The sequence below is a fragment of the Salvelinus namaycush genome, chromosome 2 (assembly GCF_016432855.1).
Source record: "Salvelinus namaycush isolate Seneca chromosome 2, SaNama_1.0, whole genome shotgun sequence".
In the NCBI taxonomy this organism is placed as follows: Eukaryota; Metazoa; Chordata; class Actinopteri; order Salmoniformes; family Salmonidae; genus Salvelinus; species Salvelinus namaycush.
The window spans coordinates 1,702,613-1,721,890 of record NC_052308.1 but is presented as its reverse complement, the minus strand read 5'-3'; the positions used below and the strand labels follow the sequence as shown (position 1 = coordinate 1,721,890).

At 43.9% G+C, this 19,278-nt stretch overlaps 2 protein-coding genes across 2 annotated transcripts; one reads left to right on the top strand and one right to left on the bottom strand.

The window, feature by feature from the left end:
• Positions 1–521: 521 nt before the first annotated feature.
• LOC120020128 (bone morphogenetic protein receptor type-2-like) lies at positions 522–15,405 on the bottom strand. The gene is made up of 10 exons (XM_038963595.1): positions 15,369–15,405; positions 12,564–12,755; positions 9,096–9,260; positions 5,899–6,002; positions 5,579–5,803; positions 5,152–5,266; positions 2,616–2,773; positions 1,774–1,924; positions 933–1,053; positions 522–663 (listed from the first exon to the last, which is right to left on the bottom strand). Exons 1-10 carry the CDS (start codon positions 15,403–15,405, stop codon positions 522–524), a joined length of 1,410 nt encoding a protein of 469 aa, XP_038819523.1.
• Positions 15,406–16,309: 904 nt separating this feature from the next.
• On the top strand, positions 16,310–19,030 carry LOC120020121 (cell division cycle-associated protein 7-like). Its single transcript, XM_038963582.1, has 7 exons — positions 16,310–16,318; positions 16,852–17,160; positions 17,277–17,369; positions 17,646–17,801; positions 18,014–18,157; positions 18,288–18,437; positions 18,848–19,030. The coding sequence occupies exons 1-7, from the start codon at positions 16,310–16,312 to the stop codon at positions 19,028–19,030; spliced, it is 1,044 nt and encodes a 347-aa protein (XP_038819510.1).
• The last annotated feature ends 248 nt before the right edge of the window (positions 19,031–19,278 follow it).

Here is a 19,278-nt window from a genome sequence, read left to right as displayed (position 1 = left end):
TCCAAATGTCCGAACTGAATTTGGTAAAAGGTCTTTTATGTACTCTGCGCCATCGTCTTGGAACACCTTACAAAATAATTTTAAACTGGAAGAACTTGTCCCGATTGGTGTTTTTAAATCACTGATGAAGGATTTTGAGGCTGATTCCCTGACCTGTCAATGTTTTTAATTTGCTGTTTTTGATATTGTTATACTCTTGTGAATTCATGAATGGTTTTTACTAGATTACTTGTAGTTTTTCATGTTGTCTGTCTGTAATTTTTTGTAATGACTTGGTGCTGCCTATCTTGGCCAGGACGCTCTTGAAAAAGAGATTTTAAATCTCAATGAGCCCTTCCTGGTTAAATAAAGGTTAAATAAATAAATAAAAATAGAGAATATTATAGAATAGTATAGAATATAATACAATAGAATACCACACACACGTCAACATGAGAGTAGAGACTGGCACACTGAGCTGTCAGTCTGGTCCTAGACTAAGGAATAATTACATATCCCATAATAGTATATATATATATATATCATATAGAGCAGCAGGGGGCTAGAGACACTAGTCTGTCCCTGGCACACTGGGCTGTCAGTCTGGCATCTGAGTCATGGTCCCAACTGTCCAACAGAATGTCATGCAAGCCCTGCAACAGACAACCCATATTAATCAGTTTCCTAAAGACATAGTGTAACATGCTTCACCTAATTGTCATTATTTCCAGGTGGTCTTAGAGCTAAAGATAATCTTTCTGTTTTTGGGAAACTCACCCCAGGGCAGACAGTCATCACCTCTAATACTTTATACAATAACAGTAGTTACACAGTAATAACCTGGGAATGATGTGTTTGTTTACTATCTTCTAGTAACTCAGTCAGGGCAGACAGTCATCACCCCTCTAATAGTTGAGACTGAATAGTTCCTGGAGAAATAGCCTACCTGTTGCCAGTGTTTGGGTACTGAAGGACGTTCCCTTCTCTCAGATACATGGACTATGAGCTGCTCTAAAGAAGGACTGGCCCCTAGCTCCTCTTCATAGGGCAGTCTGTGTTCTGGCACTGGGCAGCCTGCAGGGGGAGACAGAGGTTAGGGTTATGGTTTGTAACTCTTCATAAGACAGTTTGATCTGACACCGGGCAGCCTGCAGGGGGAGACAGAGGTTAGAGTTATGGTTTGTAACTCTTCATAAGACAGTTTGATCTGGCACTGGGCAGCCTGCAGGGGGAGACAGAGGTTAGAGTTATGGTTTGTAACTCTTCATAAGACAGTTTGATCTGACACTGGGCAGCCTGCAGGGGGAGACAGAGGTTAGGGTTATGGTTTGTAACTCTTCATAAGACAGTTTGATCTGACACCGGGCAGACTGCAGGGGGAGACACAGGCAGAGGGTTAGTGTTAGGGTTAGGGGGTAGTCTCCCACTGACAAACATTTGTGGGCAGTGCGCTTTGAGAGCTTAGGTTAACCTTAGGGTAACCCAATGGTTATGATAAACACTGAGAACTCTTAAGAGATTGAATTATCTCAGAACCAAATCTCACATGCGCTTGGCTAGCTAACAGTGAAACATAATTAATGAACTAACTAAGAACGGAAGAGATGCCATAGTCCCAAAAGTGCAAACACAGCCAACCTGGCACTCCAGGAAGGCTCAAGGAAATATAGCCTACCTATAGCCTACCTATGAAAAGGTGATATATAGCCTACCTATGAAAAGGTGATATATAGCCTACCTATGAAAAGGTGATATATATATAGCCTACCTATGAAAAGGTGATATATAGCCTACCTATGAAAAGGTCTGAGCATCGCATCAGCAGCTCCCAAAGCAGCGTTCCTAAGGAGTAGACGTCTCCCTGTATGAGACACCAGCCACTGCTCAGGTTCACACAGCCATCCAGGAGCTCAGGGGCCATATAGCACAACGTCCCCACCTGGCCCTGTAGATTGGAGAGGAGAACGGTTGAACTATTTTTATTTTATTTTTTATTTTATTTCACCTTTATTTAACCAGGTAGGCTAGTTGAGAACAAGTTCTCATTTGCAACTGCGACCTGGCCAAGATAAAGCATAGCAGTGTGAACAGACAACAACACAGAGTTACACATGGAGTAAACAATAAACAAGTCAATAACATAGTAAGGGAAAAAAAGAGAATCTATATACAATGTGTGCAAAAGGCATGAGGAGGTAGGCAATAAATAGGCCATAGGAGCGAATAATTACAATTTAGCAGATTAACACTGGGGTGATAAATCATCAGATGATCATGTGCAAATAGAGATACTGGTGTGCAAAAGAGCAGAAAAGTAAATAAATGAAAACAGTCATGTAAACTGAACAGCGTGTGTATGTATCAACAACACGATCATCTCGCTGCCTGAACACTGGCCTATGGAGAGAGTAGAAACAGAAGTTGCCTATCAAAAACATGTTGTTGTTGCTGTTAAAATGAGAGACTGGATGATGTAGCAGTTAAGGGCCGCAGCCTCTGGCATATATACCAGCATTGTTTTTGGATAGGATGGATAGAATCTATCTCTGTCACTCTCTCTCTATATGTTCAATAAATGGAGAAAACATCCTAAAGAAGTAGAAGGGAGCCGGGGTTTAGGGGGAAGACAGGCCCACCTGTACGTTAACCATGTAGCGCTGCCAGCCGTGTGGACCGGCGCATGAGCGCAGGATGGTGGAAGAGCCAAAGTCACACAGGACACAGGTACCATCGTCCCTCACAAGCACATTGTTACTACTGAGATCCCTATGGGCCACCGCTGGCTTGTGTACCCCTGAGAACACACACACACAGACATCAGACACACACAGACACACACTGTACAGCCACTGACAAACGACATATAGGATTGGGTCAGGTGTTATTCCTGACCACATGGTGAGAGCAGGAGAAAGTCTTCCTGGGCAGGTCACATGGCCAGGAGAAACTGCAGTGGAGCTTGGCTTTGGAGCTTTTTTACGGTATGTTGTCTAAACTGTGACGTCCAAATATGATGCAGAAAAGCTAATCCATGCTTTTGTCACTTCTAGGTTAGACTATTGCAATGCTCTACTTTACGACTACCCGGATAAAGCACTAAATAAACTTCAGTTAGTGCTAAATACGGCTGCTAGAATCTTTACTAGAACCCAAAAAATTGATCATATTACTCCAGTCCTAGCCTCTGGCTTCCTGTTAAGGCAAGGGCTGATTTAAATGTTTTACTGCTAACCTACAAAGCATTACATGGCCTTGCTCCTATCTATCTTTCCGATTTGGTCCTGCCGTACATACCTAAACGTACGCTACGGTCAGAAGACACAGGCCTCCTTACTGTCCCTAGAAGTTCTAAGTAAACAGCTGGAGGCAGGGCTTTCTCCTATAGATCTCAATTTTTATGGAATGGTCTGCCTACCCATGTGAGAGACGCAGACTCGGTCTCGACCTTTAAGTTTTTACTGACAACTCATCTCTTCAGTAGGTCCTATGATTGAGCGTAGTCTACCCTAGGGGTGTGAAGGTAAACGGAAAGGCTGGAGCGACTAACCATCCTTGCTGTCTCTGCCTGGCCGGCTCCCCTCTCTCCACTGGGATTCACTTCCTTTGACCCTATTACGGGGGCTGAATCACTGGCTTACTAGTGCTCTCCCACAGTGGGGAAAAGTACTTAAGTAAAAAATACTTAAAAGTACTACTTAAGTCGTTTTTTTGGGTATCTGTACTTTACTTACTATTTATATTTTGGCAACTTTTACTCCGCTACATTCCTAAATAAAATAATGTACTTTTTACTCCATACATTTTCCCTGACACACACAAAAGTACTCGTTACATTTTGACAGGAAAATGGTCCAATTCACACACTAATCAAGAGAACATCCCTGGTCATCTCTACTGCCTCTGATCTGGCGCTATGCCCCTGGCTATCAGTAAATAAAATAAATAAAAGACAATTGTGCCATCTGGTTTGCTTAATATAAGGAAGTTGAAATTATTTTGACTTTGACTTTTGACACTTAAGTACATTTTAGCAATTCCATTTACTTCTGATACTTAAGTATATTTAAAACCAAATACTTTTAGACTTTTACTCAAGTAGTATTTTCCTGGGTGACTTTCACTTTTACTTGAGTCATTTTCTATTAATGTATCTTTACTTTTACTCAAGTATGACAATTGGGTACTTTATCCACCACTGCTCTCCCATGCCGTCCCTAGGAGGGGTGCATCACGTCGTGCTATACTCGACTTGAGAGGTTTGAGTCACTGACGTGATCTTCCTATCAAGTTTTTCTCCCCCTCGGGCTCGTGCGGGGGAGATCTTTGTGGTAGTGGGGTTGGTAGTCAGTTGATGGTTGAAGATATCCCTCTAGTGGTGTGGGGGAGATCTTTGTGGGCCTTGTCTCAGGGTAGTAGGTTGGTGGTTGAAGATATCCCTCTAGTGGTGTGGGGGCTGTGCTATGGAAAAGTGGGTGGGGTTATATCCTGCCTGGTTGGCCCTCTCCGGGGGTACCGTCGGACGAGGCCACAGGGTTCCCCGACCCCCCCCCCCCCCCCCCCTGTCTCAGTCTCCAGTATCTATGTTGGAATAGTCTATGTGCTAGGGGGCTGGGGTCAGCCTGTCCTATCTGGTGTAATTCTCCTGTCTTATCTTGTGTCCTGTGTGATCTTAGGTATGCTCCCTCTAATTCTCCCACCTCTCTCTCTCTCTCCCCCAACCTGGAGGACCGAAGCCTTAGGACCATGCCTCAGGACTACCTGACCTGACGACTCCTGGCTGTCCCCACCCCAGTCCACCTGGTCGTGCTGCTGATCCAGTTTCTGCTGTTCTGCCTGCGGCTATGGAACCCTACCTTGTCCCGGACCTGCTGTTTCGATCTCCCTCTCGCTCTCTCCCTCTCGCTCTCTCCCTCTCTCTCTCTCCCGCACCTGCTGTCTTAACCTCTGAATGATCGGCTATGAAAAGCCAACTGATATTTACTCCTGAGGTGCTGACCTGTTGCACCCTCTATAACCACTGTGATTATTATTTCACCATGCTGGTTATCTATGAACGTTTGAACATCTTGAAGAACGATCTGGCCTCAATGGTCATGTACTGTTATAATCTCCATGGTGATTATGATAATGATGATGATGATAATGATGTTGATGATGATGGCCCATACATACCATGCCTGTAGAAGTCAGAATGGAGGTAAGCCAGTCCCTCAGACAGAGACTGGGCCAGCTTCAGTGTTGTCGTCCAGTCACTGTTGTTTTTGGACAGAAAGGAGCTGAGAGAGCCCTGGATAGAAAGACAAGTCAGAGTTTTTCCCTTGTGTCACGTTCATGTGGTTATCTAGTTAAAATGACAGTAACATACATCAGTATTTAAACAAACAATAAACATGAAGCCTGGCATGGGAACTTTGGACAGTAAGCAGAATGAGGATTTATGTCAAACCAAGCTAGAGAATCAGACAATTACTATGGTAACACTACGTATTAAAGCATGCGGGTATAAGGCTTTATAACTTGTTATAATAAGCATGTATGACCCTTCATGTCTTATAAAAAGTATTTGATGTCGTCTCTCTATGTAAACAGTGTTACTCACACATGTGGCTAGCTCCAGGAGCAGGACACAGTCTCCGCTATCTGACTTCCTGCCAGCTCCCAGGAAGTGAGCAATCCCAGAATGCACCAGATGTGGTAGTCCGTACACTTCCCTCTCCGCTGTGAACTCCTGTCTGCACCAGGTAGGGAACACCTTCACAGCCACCGTAGTCCCTTGGTAACTTCCCTGCCACACCGACGCAAAGTGACCACTACCCACAATCTGAAATATCAATAAATCAATGAATCAATCTGAAATGTGCTGAGAAGAGGTTCACAGAATGCCCACAAAGTCCAGTGAAATATGTAAATACTTTCCTGCTGTAGTTCCATGCTGGTCAGGTCCATATCAGACTGCTTTGATATGTGGCATGAGCACAGTGAGGTCAGAGATTCCTCTGGCAAAGATAGACGCTGCTTGTCATCTAAGAGGCGGGTGGAGAGAATCCATGTTAAGCCATTTACTGTTAAAGCACGGGTGTATCCTAATGTAGCATAAAGTCACATTTTCACATAGTCATGCATTGATGTCAATGGGAGACTAAGTAAACGTTTGATTCATCAGGAGGTTAGGATTCACCCTATTGTAAAATACAATATAAACAAATAGACTCTGACATTTTAGACAATGTGACATACTGATACAGTGTTGCATTAGTGTTGGGGCATGCAGGTGGTCAGTCAGTCAGCCAGTCAGTTAGCCAGTCATCCAGCCAGCCAGTCAGCCAGCCAGCCAGTCAGTCAGTTAGCCAGTCAGTCAGCCAGTCATCCAGCCAGCCAGCCAGCCAGTCATCCAGCCAGTCAGTTAGCCAGTCAGTCAGTCATCTAGCCAGTCATCCAGCCAGTCAGTCATCCAGTCAGCCAGTCATTCAGCCAGCCAGTCATCCAGTCAGTCAGTCATCCAGCCAGTTATCCAGTCATCCAGCCAGTCAGTCAGTCAGCCAGCCAGTCATCCAGCCAGTCAGTCAGTCAGTCAGTCAGTCAGTCAGTCAGTCAGTCAGTCATCCAGCCAGTTATCCAGTCATCCAGTCAGTCAGCCAGCCAGTCAGCCAGCCAGGAATGACTCAAAAGGAAAAGGAAGATAAGAAATCACGAGATTGAAAAAAGAAATGAAAGACTGAAATGCAACAAAAGTGAAAAGTGGTCTGAGGAAAAACCAAGGTCAGTGAACAAAAGGGAGGGAGGGAGGGAGGGAGGGAGGGAGGGAGGGAGGGAGGGAGGGAGAATCCAGCTAGTAGGTTAAATGGAATGAATCATAATAGTCATGTGAATGTAATTTCGGCACCCAGAACCAAATCTCACATATCATTAACTCTTGATAACCCCCACCCACAAGGGCGTCTTATCAAACTCTAGTGGCAGTCTACAATAAATATATATTTAATATACTTATGGGAAATACAAGGGATATATTTAAACTAGTATGATGAAAATGACTAAAATGTTATAGAATACAGTGAACAAAAAATATAAAGCAACAATTTCAAAGATTTTACTGAGTTTTAGTTCATATGAGGAAATCAGTCAATTGAAATAAAATCATTAGGCCCTAATCTATGGATTTCACATGACTGGGAATACAGATATGCATCTGTTGGTCACAGATACCTTTAAAAAAAAAGTAGGATCAGAAAACCAGTCAGTATCTGGTGTGACCACCATTTGCCTCATGCAGTGCTACACATCTCCTTCATATAGAGTTGATCAGGCTGTTGATTGTGGCCTGTGGAATGTTGTCCCACTCCTCTTCAATGGCTGTGAGAAGTTGCTGGATATTGGCGGGAACTGGAACACGTCGATCCAAAGCTCGATCCAGAGCATCCCAAACATGCTTAATGGGTGACATGTCTGGTGAGTATGCAGGCCATGGAAGCTTCCAGGAATTGTGTACAGATCCTTGCGACATGGGGACGTGCATTATAATGCTGAAACATGAGGTAATGGCAGCAGATGAATGGCACGACAATGGGCCTCAAGATCTCATCACGGTATCTCTGTCATCACGGTATCTCATTCAAATTTCCATTGATTAAATGCACTTGTGTTCATTGTCCGTAGCTTATACCTGCCCGTACCACAACCCCACCATGGGGAACTCTAATCACAACGTTGACATCAGCAAACCACTCGCCCACAAGACGCCAAACACGTTGTCTGCCATCTGCCCAGTACAGTTGAAACCGGGATTCATCCGTGAAGAGCACACTTCACTAGTGTGCGAGTGGCCATCGAAGGTGAGCATTTACCCACTGAAGTCGGTTACGATGCCAAACTGCACCTATTGAGGATGACGAGCATCTTGATGAGCTTCTCTGAGATGGTTTCTGACAGCTTGTGCAGAAATTCTTCGGTTGTGCAAACCCACAGTTTCATCAGCTGTCTGGGAGGCTGGTCTTAGACGATGCTGCAGTTGGAAGAAGCTGGTTGTGGTGGTCCTGGGCTGGCGTGGTTACACACGGTCTGCAGTTGTGAGGCCGGTTGGACGTACTGCCAAAATCTCTAAAACGGTAGAGAATTGAACATTAAATTCTCTGGCAACGGCTCTGGTGGACATTCCTGCAGTCAGCATGCCAATGGCACGCTCCCTCAAAACTTGAGACATATGTGGCATTGTGTTGTGTGACAAAACTGCACATTTTAGAGTGGCCTTTTATTGTCCTCAGCAAAAGATGCACCTGTGTAATGATCATGTTGTTTAATCAGCTTCTTGATATTCCACACCGGTCAGGTGGAGGTATTATCTTGGAAAAAGAGAAATGCTCACTAACAGGGATGTAAACAAATTTGGGCACAAACATTTGAGAGAAACCTTTTATTTCAAATCATGAAGCATGGGATCAACACTTGACACGTTGTGTTTATAATTTTGTTCAGTGTATGTAGAATAAGCTGAAATCAAAAGGGGATAAGTTATATTGGAGAAGGTTACCAAATTAATATTTGTGTAAACATAAACTTACCGTAACCTCTGAAACGATGTCTGCATTTAACTGCCACAACGAGGGTACACAGTAACATCCCAAGGACAACCACAGTGACCGTGACCATGTCTGCAGACACAGTGCAGGAACAGAATAAAGTACATGCTTTTAATGTGCAGTAGGTCAAATCTGCATTCGTAATGTCTACAGTACATGGCGCCATTGTGATAAATGCGTACAGTATATGGATGACACCTTGCTATGTCTTTATACAGCAGGGTAGATGTTTGTTTGACTGTGTGGGTGCAGGGTGTGAGGAACAGGGAGTGAGGGGAAAGGGTGTGAGGAACAGGGAGTGAGGGGACGGGGACTTCACACGCTAGGCTTTGGTTCCAAGGTTAAACAACAGAACACAGAAAAGAGGAGTGGAAGGGAGTGATCTCACAAGGTGGGCAGACAAGAGGAGTGGAGGGGAGTGATCTCACAAGGTTGACTGGACAGACGAGAAGGAAATGAATATGATGCAATCACAAACACACATTAACACTATTAGGCATTTATACTATAAAATCACGAGTAAACAAAAAGTATCCATACCTGCAGAGTAAGATGAGTGTTTGAGTTGAGGTTGCTTCTCTTCTGCGTTCCAGGTGATGTTGCCATTACACAGGTTTGAGCTGCACTCACATCTGATGTAGTCTACATGGGTGGTTGATGTAAAGCAGGCAGGATCTAGGCAGCCACCGACTACCATTTTGCAACCTATAGAGAATGACAGATAAACAGAGGTGTACACAAATGCCACATTTAGGCTATTTGGATTTAGTTTGGACTGTTTATGAATGAGAGAGGTTACATTTCGCCTGCCCCATTCCTCAGATTATCAAGCAAAGAGGCAGAGAAATGCTGTTGAAATTTCACATTGTGCCTTTAATTTAAATCTGGTATTTGGTCTAATTGTGTCTGGTGTATGACATGTCTGTGGACATCTATCACAAGGCCGTAGCCATGGAGTCAACAACATAAACATGGGAAAACTAATTTCCTGCCATTCTAAAATATTTACAAATTCACTAAGCCATGGGATGAACTTTTTATTTTATTTTAATTTTTTACAATAATATCTAATAGTGTATTGTATTACATTTCTCTGTTTTTTAAAAAATTTTTTTTACCTTTTCTTGTTTCATTTTATGTAACGGCAGAGATGAGGAATTAATGAAGTACAACCATATAAACAGAAATATCTGCATTGTTATATGAAGACAAGTCCAGATATTGTGGCCAAAGTTTAGCAAATTGTTGTTTTTATTTACAAGTAAACTTGGGCGGGCAGCAGGGGTGTTTGCTCTGCTCTGCTCTCCTCTCCTCCTATCTTCTCCTCTCCAGCCCTCTCTCCTCCTCTCCTCTGGTCCTATATTCTCCTCTCCAGTCATCTCTTCTCCTCTCCTCTCCCCTGCTCTCCAGTCATCTCTTCTCCTTTCCTCTCCTCTCCTCTCCTATCCTATCCTCTCATCTCCTCTCCAGTCATCTCTTCTCCTCTCCTCTCCTATCCTATCCTCTCCTATCCTCTCCTCTCCAGTATCTCCTCTCCTCTCCAGTCATCTATCCTCTCATCTCCTCTCCTATCCTCTCATCTCCTCTCCAGTCAATGACATGTGTTTTGATTTGCCATTCTTCAAGCAAAGGATCCAAAGGCCTTTTTTGCGCTTATCGTTGACACCGATAAAAGACTGGCATATTCCTTCAAGGTCCAGTCTGTCCAGTTTCTCCTTAGTGCACGTGACACATGGCCACACTACTCAGCCTTGATTGACTCATGGATGATCTAAGCCATGTCTTCAGCCTCTTCAGGGCACTACAACTCCTCTCAGCCTCTACAGAGGAGGCAGGGACGACCAGCCTTACTAAAGCTTCCACCTGACTGAAGAGACCTCTCACCTCTGACACCATTTCCCCAATAACGCTAGAAACAGCTGAGCTCGAATTGATATGTATAATTAACCCCAAAACAAGGCCAGCTGCACCAGCAGTAGTCTTGAACTCAATTCAAGATACTCGTCTACCACCTTGTCCATGTCTCCGCGTAGCAGCACATTTTCAAGCTGCTGCAGCTTGTGGAATCCAGCTTGATCCAATCTCTCTATGAATTGACTATTCACTGTGTCCAGGGCAATCTGCCCTGGCATGCTGTCAATTAACTTCTGGGCCACATCCTGACTGATGGCAGCCCATTCTTGCATAATCAATGCTTGGAGTTTGTATTTGTTTGTCCACCCGCCTCATGAGGATTGACCGCAAGTTCTCAATGGGATTAAAGTCTGGGGAGTTTCCTATTCATGGACCCAAAATATTGATGTTTTGTACCCTGAGCCACTTAGTTATCACTTTTGCCTTACGGCAAGGTGCTCCATCTGTCACGGCCGATGCTGGAAGAAGACCAAGGTGCAGCGTGGTGAGTGTACAAACGTGAAGCTTACAGGGCAAAGTGCCACTAACAAAGATAACTTCCCACACTGAAAGGAGGGAAAAGGGATACCTAAGTATGGTTCCCAATCAGAGACAACGATAGACAGCTGTCCCTGATTGAGAACCATACCCGGCCAAAACATAGAAATAAAGAAACATAGAAAACAAAACATAGAATGCCCACCCCAAATCACACCCTGACCAAACCAAATAGAGACATAAAAAGGCTCTCTAAGGTCAGGGCGTGACACCATCATGCTAGAAAAGGCATTGTTTGTCACCAAACTGTTCCTGGATGGTTGGGAGAAGTTGCTCTCGAAGGATGTTGGTACCATTCTTTATTCATGGCTGTGTTCTTAGGCAAAATTGTGAGTGAGCCCACTCCCTTGGCTGAGAAGCAACCCCACACATGAATGGTCTCAGGATGCTTTACTGTTGGCGTGACACAGGACTGATGGTAGCGCTCACCTTGTCTTCTCCGGACAAGCTTTTTTCCGGATGCCCCAAACAATCGGAAAGGTGATTCATCAGAGAAAATTACTTTACCCCAGTCCTCAGCAGTCCAATCCCTGTACCTTTTGCAGAATATCAATCTGTTCCTGATGTTTTTCCTGGAGATAAGTGGCTTCTTTGCTGCCCTTCTTGACACCGGGCCATCCTCCAAAAGTCTTTGCCTCACTGCGTCCAGATGCACTCACACCTGCCTGCTGCCATTCCTGAGCAAGCTCTGTACTGGTGGTGCCCTGATCCCGCAGCTGAATCAACTTTAGGAGACGGTCCTGGCGCTTGCTGGACTTTCTTGGGCGCCCTGAAGCCTTCTTCACAACAATTGAACCGCTCTCCTTGAAGTTCTTGATGATCCGATAAATGGTTGATTTAGGTGCAATCTTACTGGCAGCAATATCCTTGCTGTGAAGCCCTTTTTGTGCAAAGCAATGATGACGGCAAGTGTTTCCTTGCAGGTAACCATGATTGACAGAGGAAGAACAATGATTCCAAGCACCACCCTCTTTTTGAAGCTTCCAGTCTGTTATTCGAACTCAATTAGCATGACAGAGTGATCTCCAGCCTTGTCCTCGTCAACACTCACACCTGTGTTAACGAGAGAATCACTGACATGATGTCATCTGGTCCTTTTGTGGCAGGGCTGAAATTCAGTGGAAATGTTTTTGAGGGGATTCAGTTCATTTGCATGACAAAGAGGGACTTTGCATTTAATTGCAATTCATCTGATCACTCTTCATAACATTCTGAAGTATATGCAAATTGCCATCATACAAACTGAGGCAGCAGACTTTGTAAAAGTTTATATTTGTGTCATTCTCAAAACTTTTGGCCACGACTGTATATATTATAATTACGGCCCTGCCATATCACCTTGTAGTGATATAATGATTTATTTCAGAAATTCTGACATTGATAAAGATTTAGTATATTTCATTCAACTGCTAATAATATTAGGTACATTTCATATTCACAAATGCAAATGGTCTAATTTAAAACCTAACTTTTTTCACTTTATAAATGAATTGAAACAATATGGCACTACTTTAACTAAAATGAAATTATTATTTTAAAAAATCAAATAAATATCACCTTGTAGTTCTGCCACTGGCTGGCCCTCGATAATACGGAAGAAGCCGACACAGCAGTTAGTGTGGGCACAGTACTGGATTGTCCCGTTAACGCGACCCGCCTCCATTTTCTTGGAGTTACGGGAACTGGTCAGGAACACACAACTCCTTCCCTGCTCCACCGCTGGAGCCGGGACAGACACTGACAGACATCCTATACGAGAAAGGAAAGATACACAGTGTACAAAACATTAGGAACATCTGCTCGTCCCATGACAGACTGACCAGGTGAATCCAGGTGAAGTTATGATCCCTTATTAATGTCACATGTTAAATCCACTTCAGTCAGTGTGGATGAAGGGGAGGAGACGGGTTAAAGAAGGATTTTTAAGCCTTGAGACATGTATTGTGTATGTGTGCCATTCAGAGGGTTAAGGGGGAAGACAGCATATTTAACTGTCTTTGAACGGGGTATGGTAGTAGGTGCCAGGCGCACCGGTTTGTGCCAAGAACTGCAACGCTGCTGGGTTTTTCCCTCTCAACAGTTTCCTGTGTGTATCAAGAATGGTTCACCACCCAAGGGACATCCAGCTGACTTTTATTTATATATTTATTTATTTTATTTCACCTTTATTTAACCAGGTAGGCCAGTTGAGAACAAGTTCTCATGTACAACTGCGACCTGGCCAAGATAAAGCAAATCAGTGCGACAAAAACAACAACACAGTTACACATAAACAAACGTACAGTCAATAACACAAAAGAAAAGAAAATCTATGTACAGTGTGTGCAAATGTAGAAGAGTAGGGAGGTCGGCAATAAATAGGCCCTAGAGGCGAAAATGATTACAATTTAGCATTAATACTGGAGTGATAGATGATGATGTCCAAGTAGAGATACTGCGGTGCAAAAGAGCAAGAGGGTAAATAATAAAATGGGGATGAGGTAGTCGGGTGTGGTATTTACAGATGGGCTGTGTACAGGTACAGTGATCGGTAAACTGCTTAGAGAGCTGATGCTTAAAGTTAGAGAGGGCGATATAAGACTCTAGCTTCAGAGATTTTTTGCAATTCATTCCAGTCATTGGCAGCAGAGAACTGGAAGGAAAGGCGGCCAAAGGAAATGTTGGCTTTGGGGATGACCAGCGCAATATACCTGCTGGAGCGGGTGCTCCGGGTGGGTGTTGCTATGGTGACCAGTGAGCTGAGATAAGGCGGGGCTTTACCTAGCAAAGACATATAGATGACCAGGAGCCAGTGGGTTTGGCGACGGATATGTAGTGAGGGCCAGCCAACGAGAGCATACAGGTCGCAGTGGTGGGTAGTATATGACTTGACACAACTGTGGGAAGCATTGGAGTCAACATGGGCCAGCATCCCTGTAGAACGCTTTCGACACCTTGTAGAGCCCATTCCCCGATGAATTGAGGCTGTTCTGAAGGCAAAAGGGGATGCAACTCAATATTAGGAATGTGTTCCTAATGTTTTGTACACTCAGTGTGAAATAATTTAACTAAGATAGAAACACTTACAATATTATTAACCTTGACTAGAATAGAACAGAACGAAACGAAACAGAATAGAATGATTAAATTACGTTAAATCAGGGAAAACTTGCTGAAATTCAGGACTAGGTGTAACAGTTTTGCTTCCGTCCCTCTCCTCGTCCCTACCTGGGCTCGAACCAGCGACCCTCTGCACACATCAACAGCTGCCTCCCACGAAGCATCGTTACACATTGCTCCATAAAAACCACCGCCATTGCAGAGCAAGGGAAACAACTACTTCAAGTCTCAGAGCGAGTGACGTCACCGATCGAAACCCTATTAACGCGCACCCCGCTAACTAGCAAGCCATTTCACACCGGTTACATAGGCCTAGGTACACAATTATATAAAACGGAGAAACTTCCTCAGAATTTTCCCATAAGAATTGCTTTCAAAACATTGTCCTCCGTTTTCATTTCTGCAAAGGTTTGTAGGCTAAACTCTAAGGTCTTTGGTGATACACAAAGTACACAACAGAAACAATATTCTTGTTGCCTCAAAATCAGACACACTTCAAGGCCTTCAGATAGAAAACATTCAAACAGTGAATGGCAACTGATAGTCACATCAAGAATTCTGCAATGATATTGAATTATGTATCAAATGTAAAGTATCCCAAATTCCATGCCAACTTCAAATTATTAGCACAGTCATTAAATTTGATAAAAACATAACTCACCAAAGATGACTAAATACAGCCACATTTGTTCCGTCTCTCTGTGAGTTGACTGCTAGGTCTGATGTCTGTGAGCTGACTGCTGGCTAGCTCTGATGTCTGTGAGCTGGGATGGGAATGGAAGCTGAGTTTCCCACGCAGTCCAGCCCCCCTTCACTATCACACACCTGTGACCTGCACACACAGACACGCACACACACACACTGGCTGATAAGGAGGACACAAACACTAAATTGTTCAATAACAAATGCATAGCAGCAACTTGTCTGCAATTAATAGCCTATAGCCAGGATTTTTTCTTCTCAAAGTAACTTTAAGTTATTAAAAAAGGTATTAAAATAACAAGTATGTGCGATATACTGTGTTACATTTCATTGTATCTAATTACACACAATCTTAAATAGTTTGACACAAATGTATTTCATTTGTTAGTGTAAGTACCTTTATTAATGTGACACGTTTCCTTCTCCTCCTGTATGTCCCCTCATAGACATCCCCTGCCCCCCTTACCTCATCTCTGTCAACTGTACCACAGACAGAAGGGGTAACCCAGATACGTCACAGGGGCTATAAAGTCGAAGCATCCGTTTAGAACGTTTTCTCACCACCAAATATGGTGGTGAGAGGAAGTCCACTGGACATTTGGGGGTGAGAAAACGTTCTAAACGGATGTGGGAGAGGATGGAACTAGCTGAAACTGGGCCGACATTCTGCTTATTTTCTCATCGATGAAACATCTGATCTCAATACATTTTTCTGTTCCAAAAACTAGAATCTGTTACGAACACAGTGCACTAGATTTTACTCTTTGACAAAGTAAAAAAAGAAAAAAGAAAAGTGCGCTGTTTAGAAGGAGTACAAGGTCTAATTGAGATTCTGCACACGCGCACTTCACAGAGGAGGCGTTCCCTAACGGAAATATGCAAATGCATGTTACAACGTGCCAATAGGATCTCGCTAGCTCGTGCTTGGCACTGCCCTCTTCCTTGCTTGTTCTGCCCACCATGCTTCATTTTCTCCCACTGTAAACGACACAGATTAACTATCTTGGGTTAGTTATACATATATTTTTGACTGCACTGTTGAAAACAAGTAGGTTAGAGTAAAATTGTCCCATTCCAAATCATCATCAATATGATATGTTAAAGGGACAATATGTAGTTTATGGTCCCTGACATAAACTAAATACGGTCTCGGAGCTCGTTTTTTTTCTCCCGAGTTCCCAGTTGTTCGGAACGCTCGGACGTCGGAGATATCCGAGTTCCCAGTGATTTTAACACGTGGAATGAATATTGGGTCATGTTCATTAAAGCAAGCAATGGGAAACATTTTGCAGCGGAAAACAAACATGAACGTATTTTTTTATTGGACGCTAGGTAGTTCCTCTCTGTTTCAGTACGTTTTCTTCCGTTTGGTGCCTAATAAACACGAACCTGACTGGATAAATTTGAATAATTGGATAGGCTACCTTGCTAGGCTGATCAATAGGCTACACAGCTAAGATTCCCAGTGCCGCCTTTGACAAGAAATCAACGCAATCGACAAAATGGACAATGTAACTTTGTTTCGTCTTCTTTAGCTCTAAATTGATTCTAGTTACACTGTTACAATGTTTAACTGAACTAGTCGTTCTTTTAAATTGTTTTTTCCCCCTCTTCTTCTAGACTGGTGTTTTGGGAATATCTTTGCTCTCTAATAAACTCGCTGAGATTTTCACAGAGGATTCGGAAAATGACAGGACGTTCTATGGGTTTTCTGACGGTGAAAGTGATCTATGTGATAACAAGGTTTGATATCAGTGTAATTTTGTACATTTATTTGCATCTATTTACAAATTATCCAGTCAATGAGTTTATGCTATTTAATCGGGTCATTGTAAAATCCTGATTTACCCACAGCAATTTACTTTAATAATAGGCCTAATTTCAAAATGTACTGTTTAGAGGGAATCAGATTTGTATGGACCTCGTTCTCATTCAGTGGTTCCATATGTAGATCTATATGGTTTGTCAAAAACGTGATAATATTCAGGTAGTTCTGGTTATCAACTGTTATTTCTTACTTCATCTGTCTACCCGTTTCCACCAGAGTTCAGACAGTGGCAATCCAGTGGATCTCAAAGGCAGCCCCATAAAACAGCCTGTACCCTATCGCTTCACATTACGGGTGGTACTGCGCCCCCGTAAGCTAGCCACACCAATTCCTCACTCCAGTGAAGAGGAGAGGAAGATGAAGGCTGAGAAGAAGGGAACAGTCAGATTTGAAGTTGAAGAGAAGCCCGTGACCGACGCAACACAGCCTGTTAAACAACAGTCAGATTCTGATTCTGATGATCTAGCACAGTCTGGCTCTTTTCTGGCCAAGAGAGCCCAGAACGTCAAGGCTAACAAAGCTATGGTAAACGTGCCTTTTGGTAAAATGAACACACACTCCTGAGATGACAATCAAACAATGTCACGCTTATCTGTACAACTAATGCTGTGTAATCCTTGTTTTAACTCTGTCTCCTGCAGTTGGCTCAGTTGATAGCAGACCTGCATAAGATGCCAGGAGCTGCCCTGCTGAAGAGTCACAAAGAAGGCAATCTTAAAAAGGAGAAAGGCTCTGTGAGTTGATTGCATGTTTTCTTACTCACCATGGATGGGCATGTTCAATGTATTCAAGTCCCTAGAGAGGATGCAGTGGAGTGAGGGAGATTGGGTGGGATAGATGCTGTTCAACTTTCAACACCTTTTCTATTGGCCAGTGCAGCTTTCTTCAACTTTTCTATTGGCCAGTGCAGCTTTCTTCAACTTTTCTATTGGCCAGTGCAGCTTTCTTCAACTTTTCTATTGGCTAGTGCAGCTTCATTGCCCCTTGATCTCTTCCTATTTCCCCTGCAGCGAGCGCCCCGCTCCAAGGAAGCAGTAGAGAAGTCCAGGACGAACCCTAAGAGATCCTCCCGGAGACTGACCCGCTCCATGGGCGGAGCTGAGAGCTTGGAGGCACACCAGGAGGAGAGGGAGCTGGAGCTCAGTCTGGAGGAGGAACTATTGGAGGTTAACAAATACCCTTTTGACACGATCATACCGACCCAAACTGTGCTGCACCAATGGTGGATGCCGTAACCAAGCTAGCTCAGTATTTTTAGGGGTTAAGTTCAGCTTTGTGTGGCCCCAGTAGATTCAGATAGAATGAAATGTAGCTTGTGATGTATAGAGATTTATTCTGGTAATAGATTTATCAACGAGCGGTCCGTCTTCTTTTCCAGGTACGTGGTGATCCGAGGAGGAAGGGTGCTCCGCGTCCCAAACAGGCCAAACCTCACAACATAAGACCTGTGGAGGAGATCACTGAGGACGTGCTACTGCTGGTGGCAGACCACACGACAGAGAAGGTGTACAACAGAGCCACAGTAAGTTAGGTATCACCAAAGTCGAAGGGGTATTGTCTTGTGCACGATACAATACAATTTTGTTGACCAATTTGTATCAAAAATGTATTTTTGAGATTTCTTGTTGATTTGACGTCTGTCTGATTCTCAGGGCTCAACGTGTCACCAGTGTCGCCAAAAGACTACCGACACCAAAACGTGTTGCCGTAGTGAGGAGTGTCGTGGTATAGTTGGACAGTTCTGTGGCCCGTGTCTGAGGAACCGATACGGAGAGGACGTCAGGAAAGCCCTGCTCGACCCGGTAGGAACCCCATCACTTGTCTTTTATACCCTTTTCATGTCAACCAAAATCTTACTGTGCTGGCTCTGATTTTAATTTTCTCACAGTTCCATAACCAGGCTTGCACAGCTAAGCTTGGTGTGGCCTGGCTTGGTTCAGCTGTTGTGGAAAAAACATGATTCATCAATATTTTTAAAGTCTGTCGTCTCCCTAACTCCTAGAAAGTAGTTCCCTTATCAGTAGGTAGTAGCTTACAGCACACTGTGTTCATGGCCACATTAACTATCCACATGGTAGCATGTGAATTAATTAACAGGACTTTTAAAGCCTAGCTGCAGGTGCATTGGGTATGTGAGTTATTCAGACACTCTAGGAGATTATGAAAGTCTTGAAGTTCAAATTTGTATTTGTTTTGTTGTCCCCTGCTGCAGGACTGGCGGTGTCCACCGTGTCGAGGCATATGTAACTGCAGTTTCTGCCGTGCCAGAGACGGACGCTGCCCAACTGGAATCCTATTCCCTCTGGCTCAGTACCATGGCTTCTCTGATGTCCACTCTTACCTCAGCAGGTCAGCGCTACCCCGAACCCTTACTCTCTCTGGCTCAGGATCCTGAGTGGTGCAGCAGTCTAAGGCACTGCATGAGGCGTCACCACAGACATGGGTTTGATCCCGGGCTGTATCACAACCGGCCATGATCGGAAGTCCCATAGGGCGGCGCAAAATTGGTCCAGCGTCGTCCGGGTTAGGCTGTCATTGTAAATAAGAATTTGTTTTTAAAAAATACCACGGCTTCTGTTGTCCACTCTTACCTCGGGTCAGTCCAGGGGCCATATGCATCTAGCCTCTGAGTAGGAGTGCTGA

Excerpts from the sequence above, each read along its gene's own strand:
- LOC120020128 (XM_038963595.1), bottom strand. The coding sequence starts at position 15,405 with ATGTCCAGTGGACTTCCTCTCACCACCATATTTGGTG. Across the intron at positions 5,804-5,898 it reads TGACCAGCATGGAACTACAG|CAGATTGTGGGTAGTGGTCA; the intron begins CAGGAAAGTATT and ends TTATTGATATTT. Across the intron at positions 664-932 it reads CCTTCAGTACCCAAACACTG|GAAACTGATTAATATGGGTT; the intron begins GCAACAGGTAGG and ends CTATGTCTTTAG.
- LOC120020121 (XM_038963582.1), top strand. Across the intron at positions 17,370-17,645 it reads TTAAAAAGGAGAAAGGCTCT|CGAGCGCCCCGCTCCAAGGA; the intron begins GTGAGTTGATTG and ends TTTCCCCTGCAG. Across the intron at positions 17,802-18,013 it reads TGGAGGAGGAACTATTGGAG|GTACGTGGTGATCCGAGGAG; the intron begins GTTAACAAATAC and ends CTTCTTTTCCAG.